Source organism: Tauraco erythrolophus, chromosome 6 (assembly GCF_009769465.1).
Source record: "Tauraco erythrolophus isolate bTauEry1 chromosome 6, bTauEry1.pri, whole genome shotgun sequence".
Taxonomy (NCBI): Eukaryota; Metazoa; Chordata; class Aves; order Musophagiformes; family Musophagidae; genus Tauraco; species Tauraco erythrolophus.
The window spans coordinates 68,141,809-68,147,804 of NC_141470.1; the positions used below are offsets into that span (position 1 = coordinate 68,141,809).

Here is a 5,996-nt window from a genome sequence, read left to right on the forward strand (position 1 = left end):
CATCATAATTAAAGAGCAGAGCAAATCAAACATCAGCCATTCCAAGGCAGAGAAAATATGTTTCGAGGTGATTTTTGGATATTGATGCAATCCAGAACATACCTGGAATTGGGCTTCCAGGATCGGAAGATAAAGCAGGTTTTTTCTCTCTCTCTACTTCAACTGTAGCACTTTATTAACACCACATTGAATACTAAATTACAACCAAATAAAAAGCTCTCCTTATTAAATATGTAGCAAAAAATCTCCAAACTGACTGCAATACCACCACTTCTGCTACCTTCAGCAAGAGAAAGCTTTTATGGTAAAAATGTGAATCACTACAAGTGTGGTGAAGGTAAGGATCAGTTAACGGAGCCAGTAATCTGTGCTTCTCCCTCTAAAATCCTGTGCTTGAGAAGGTAACACTGACAAGACAGGTGAATGTAAACCCGAGGAGTTTGAACCCCTGAGTTTGCAGAGTCAGCTTAGAAACATAAAAGATGAATATTTAGATCTAGTCACCACTGTTAACTGTTTTACTGCCCTTTGTTATAGCAAACAGTGTTTTAATTAAAAAAAATCCAAACCTCCTATTTCTTTCCATGAATCCAAAGCTCCCAGAGTTTCCTTTCTACATATAAAGACGTCCAGTTTTCCAGCTCCCCCAGCTATCCCTCAACCAGAGTCTACCCTGTAGCTGTATTTATATACACAACACTAGTGGCGCACTAAAACAGCGCTGGTGATAACTCACATTCACATTAATAATTCATTTTATGCAATTTTTATTTAACTTTTTTTATAATTGAGACGAATACAGGTTGTCCTGCTACTCAGGAAAAGCCTACTGGACTTTTTGGACTCTTTGCCCTCTTAGCGAGTGTGTGGGGTGTGCCTACACGCTCTTAATTACAATATCAGGCCGGGCTTGTTAAAACTTCCATTGTTATGATATAATTGAGATGCAGTGACAGGAATTTCCACCAAGTCACAGCAGCCTCATGAACTTCCAAATCTTATCACGGAGCGATAAAGCATGAGATTCTAATGAGAAAAAGAAACTCACACCTATTAAGTAAATACTCTACCAGACCAAAGATACAGACACAAAATCAAGGATGTCAGACCAGGAACATCAGGATGCTGCTTCCTACGGAGCTTCTCACTAACACAGATTTCAAACATCAACACCACAAATTGCTAAAAGTACTCATTAACAACAGGGGTAAAGACTCCAAGATCTGAACTATTTTTTTTCTAATCATAAGAAGCACTCTGGTAAAGTGATATGATCTATATATGTAACTGAAGTGACTGATAGCTCGTTCTATTTGATCTAAGCATTAAACCACATGATGTGTAGTTATAAAAAGAACCTTTCATCTCTATTTGTTAGGGATTTTTGGGTCACTAGAGCCTTATTTACATATCCTGGACAGTAGACAAGAAAGTGGGAAGTGGAAAGACTTAGACAAAACAAAGCAGAAGAACAATTTCCACGTTTACTTTGAATCCTAAAGTTTTATTTAACTACATTTTATTCTTGTTTTCCTATACTAGCATTAACGACAGTACTGTAAGACCAAAATAATTCATAGAATCATAGAACGGTTTAGGTTGGTAGAGACCTCAAAGATCATCTAGTTCCAAGTCCCCTGCCATGGGCAGGGACACCTTCCACTACACCAGGTTGCCCAAAGCCCCATCCAACCTGGCCTTGAACACTTCCAGGGATGGGGCATCCACAACTTCTCCAGGCAACCTGTCCCAGTGCCTCACCACCCTCAGAGTGAAAAATTTCTTCCTTAGACCTAATCTAAATCTGCCCTCTTTCAGTTTAAAGCCATCAATTACTTTCTTTTTTGGTTGCTTTGGCGTAAGACCTGTAAACGTGAATGAACATTACGTGCCAGTACTATGCACACGTAGAAACTCAGCTACACTCAAAGCACACTGTTTTAAAAGCAGCAGCAAGATGCTCAAAACTTAGCAAATGTTATCCTGGATATTTCTAAGACCTGGTCTAAGAAACTAATTATTGTCATCTTTTTTGCTCTTATGTTGGTTTATTTTGGCACTGCCTCTTAAGTTCTGAGGTATAAAACTGAGAACGTCAGCTGGAATGAAATCGAACTTTTGCTTCTGAAGAGGTTGCTCTTGTTCCTTATTACTCATGTAAAGCCATAATCCTCTACTTGTGACATCAAAACTGACTGCAGTGAAACCAATGCATTCACAAACAGAAGACAACTGTGATCAGGAAAAAAGTAGCAGGAATAGGTAATTTGAAAGCTCATACTTGTTCTGGCATCCTCCTAAAAAAAACCCCACAACACTACCACCCTCCAAAAAAGAAAACAAAACAAAACAAAAAACATCCCAAACACAACACTGAATCATGAAAAATGACATCCGAGTGTTCTTTAAAAAAAAAAATCACACAATGAAGCGATGCACATTTCCTGCTCTTCAGGACTTGGATCTCCTCTGACAGCCCTTTCAAGACAAGAGCAACCACAGTACATACTACCTTGACTTTCACAAGCCTTTTCACTGTCTTAATCTTTGCCTCACAGAAGGCACCACGGTACTTGGCACTGACATCCGTTCCCACTGTCAGGTAGGCAGGCTCATCTGCTGCCTATTAAGAAAAAAAAAAAAAAAAGAACAAAGTTTAGTTAGTCCTATTTATTTTCACGGCCATATCATTATACACTTAATTTTACACCTAAACTTTTAGTTCTACTGACTTCTAAGTGTTAAAAATGCCTGTACTTGGAATTGCAATCAGACTGTTCTTTAAAAGGAAAAAAAAATACAAAAAGAAACCAACAAACAAGTTGCAGGAAGTTTTGTTGTATCAGTGATGTTGATCCCCCCCCCCAGTTTTGTCAGCATAATTATACTCTCCCAGAAATATCTTTGAGGATATTGAACTGATATTTGGAACATCTCCTTATAAAAAGGGTAACAATGCATAGGAATGACTATTAATTCAAGTAATTCCTATACAGTACACAAAAGGAAAGTATTTCAACTGCAAAAGAGCCGTATAAAAGATTTTTTCAGCTGTAGCCAATCCAGTGACACAGATTATTTAAAACATTTGAGATTGCTATCACCCCGATACATACAATTAAGTCTATAACATTATATATATAGGACTTTTTTTTTCCAGCTGATTAAAAGCGGACCTCTAGAGAAATGTGTTGTAATCTTTCAAACAGCTGTTAACGAGTATTTTCCTTTCCTAAAACGCCTTTATCAAAGTTTAATTGCTTATGCATTTTAGGAGAGAGAAATATTCCTCATCATGCGTTCCTTAATCTCGACTTTATTACTCAACACTTCACTTTATTGTGCTTGTAGCAGCTGATAAACAAGGACAAAATTACTACGTTGGAAACGTCTGTGGAGACAGGAAATCGGCGTAGAGCACAAAATAACAGTTTTTCTGGTTTTGTTTTCGTTGTTATTATTTCTTTAACTCTGAAGGCAAAAAAAAAAAAAAAGTTTTTCTCTCTTTTGTAGATTACACCGCAATTGTGACGCCTTTGTAGTGAAAAAACCCGGCAGCAGCTAAGGCGGGACAAAAGCTGTGGTTTTCCAAACTTGCACTAGCAGCTGCCGATGCAGGAAGCGTTTAAAGGACAACAACTACAAAAGACGCCGGGAATTTTCGGACCACTGCGAGCCGGGAAGAGCTCTGCTCACCCACACCCCGGCTGCAGAGCAGGAACAGGATCTGCAGCGCGCACGGAAACCCCGGCCAGCGTTATCCCGCTGCTGCTCAGCCCAGACGCGCGATTAAAACCGAAATCGCCGGGGCAGCGGGGGGGTGGCGGTGGTGCGGGGCCAGGAGCCGTTCCCCGCTCCGGGATTATCCTACCTTCATCGTTAAGGGTTATTCGCGGGATTCCAGCGCAAAGACTTCTCCGCCCCGCGAGCACACGGGAAAACACTGCAAAACAAGGAATCGGGGAAGGGAAGCGGTGAGGGTGAAGGCTCCCCCCGCGGGAGCGCGGGTCTCCCGGCGAGGGGAGCGCGGCGCGGGCGGGAGCCGCCGCCCGTCCCAGCCCCGCCGGGCCGCGGCCGCCGCCCGCCGCTTCCCGCCCGGCGGCCCCTCGGTGTGTCACGTCGCCATTGCTCCCGCTCCCCCCCGCTCCCGGCGGAGAGGCCGGGGCGCGCGTTCAGCCCGGCAGGGAAACCCGCCGCCCTCCGCGGGCAGCTCGGCGCCGGGGGGGGGGCGGCGGGGCCCGCTGCCGCCTCGCCCGCCCCTCCCCGGCCCTCGCAACTTTCTGCGGCCCGCGGAGGGACGCGCCGAGCCTTCTCCTCCCCGCCCCCCTCAGCCGCCGACCGGGCGGACTTCTCGCTCCCGCCTCCCGGGCACCCGCCGCGGCCGGCCGCCTGGGCAGCCCGCCGGGACCCCGCAGCCCCCGGCCCGGGGCGCGGGGAGGTGGGACGGGGGGGCGGGCGGGCCGGCGCCGCGCGGCGGAGCGGGCTGAGGATGGAGGACGGCGCGGGCGGTCCCCGCCGCCGAGCGTCGGGGTAGCCCCGGGGACGGCGGCGCGGGGGAGGCGGCCGGAGCGCGCTTCAGCGGGGAAGGGAGTCCCCGTCCCCGCTGCGCGGGGAGCGGCGGGCAGCCCCGCTCCCTCACGGAGCAGCAGGGCGCGCTGGTGCGGGGGCGGGGGGAAGCGCTCCCGGCACCGCTCTGCGCCCCCTCCCCCGGGACGGCGGCGGCGGAGCCGCGGCGCCCGCCAGCCTCACCGCGTCCTACCTGGAAAGTCGGAGCGAAGTGGGCAGCCCCGCGCCGCCCGGCCCGGCCCGGCCCGGCGCGCCGCGCTCCCCGCGCAGCGGCCCCCTCCGAGACGACGACAGCCCCGCGAGCGGCGGCGGCGGCTGAGCGCGGCCCCGCTCCGCCCCCTCCCGCTCGGGGCCGCACCGAGTCACCAGCGCCGAGCCCAATAACAAGCTGTTGAGCAGAATCGGTCCTGCCTGAGCTCCCATTGGCCCCCTCCTGACGCCCCGGGGGCTCTGCCCCGCCCGGATTGGGCGCCGCGGACAGCACCCTCATTGGTCACAGGGAGGCCGGCAGAGGGCATTGGCCAGCCGTCGAGGCAGGTAGCGCCACGACGACTTTTGATTGGCGCTCCTCCGAAGCGCCAGCCGATTGGTGGATGTTCAAGCGAAGTCAGCGTCTCCCGGCGGCTGAGTGGTAGGAGCTAAATCCGGATGTCGCTCTGGGCGCGGTGATTGGCCGCGACGAGGGGACAGGAAGAGGAACGGCGCGATGTGATTGGCGCAGGCCGTCTCTTGGAGACGCGGTGGGGCGGGGACTAGAGGAGGGAGTGGGGGGGGGGGCGGTGGCTGCGAGGGGCGGAGACGGCGTCCTGCGGCGGCGGCGGCCCGGGGCACGCAGGGCGCATGCGCCGCGGGCAGCCTCCCGGCGCCATTTTGTGTGCGGCTCTTTCCCATTTTAGGCCGCGGGAGGACGGGAGCGGGAGCGGTTGGCGCCTCTCCTGCGGGGGGAGGTGGCCGCCTCAGCGCGAAGCCTTCTCCCGCGCTCCGAAGAGGCTGCACCTTGTTTCTTCCCCGCGGCCCACTGGACGGTGGCGGCGGCCGCGTCGTCCCCGCTCTCGCCTGGCGGCGCAGGAGCGGGCCCGGCCGGCCCCGGAAGTGAAGCGGCGGCCATGGAGGGACGGCGGCGCCTCTGGCGGCGCGCCGCGGAACCGCCCGCCGGGAGGGCGCGAAGGAGACGGTCGGCCGCGCGGCCCGGTGAGGCGCGGAGCCGCTGGTGCCGTCCCCCCGCCGCTTTCCCCGCGGAACCCGCCGGAGTCGAGCGGCAGCGCTGAGGCGCCGCGGTCGCTGCTGAGCGCCCCAGCAGAGACGCCGCCGGGGCTGCAGGTAGGGCCCGCAGGCGCCGCCCGTGCCGCCTTCCCCTCGCTGCGGTCCTTCAGCCGGAGCGGGCGGGGCGCGGGCGGCTGCGCTTCCCTCGGAGGAAGGCGTCGCGCCGT

The 5,996-nt window shown here is 53.1% G+C and overlaps 1 protein-coding gene across 4 annotated transcripts in view; it reads right to left on the minus strand.

Moving 5' to 3' along the window:
• ARID4A (AT-rich interaction domain 4A) overlaps window positions 1-4,793 on the minus strand; it is a 52,128-nt gene extending 47,335 nt beyond the window's left edge. For all 4 annotated transcript variants that reach the window (XM_086612689.1, XM_086612688.1, XM_086612687.1 and 1 more), the window contains exons 1-3: window positions 4,760-4,793; window positions 3,872-3,943; window positions 2,513-2,623 (exon numbers count right to left, since the gene is read on the minus strand). In XM_086612689.1, coding sequence (XP_086468815.1) covers window positions 2,513-2,623; window positions 3,872-3,877 — 117 coding nt within the window. In that variant the 5' untranslated portion in view covers window positions 3,878-3,943; window positions 4,760-4,793. The remainder of the gene's footprint in view (window positions 1-2,512; window positions 2,624-3,871; window positions 3,944-4,759) is intronic.
• Window positions 4,794-5,996: the final 1,203 nt, after the last annotated feature.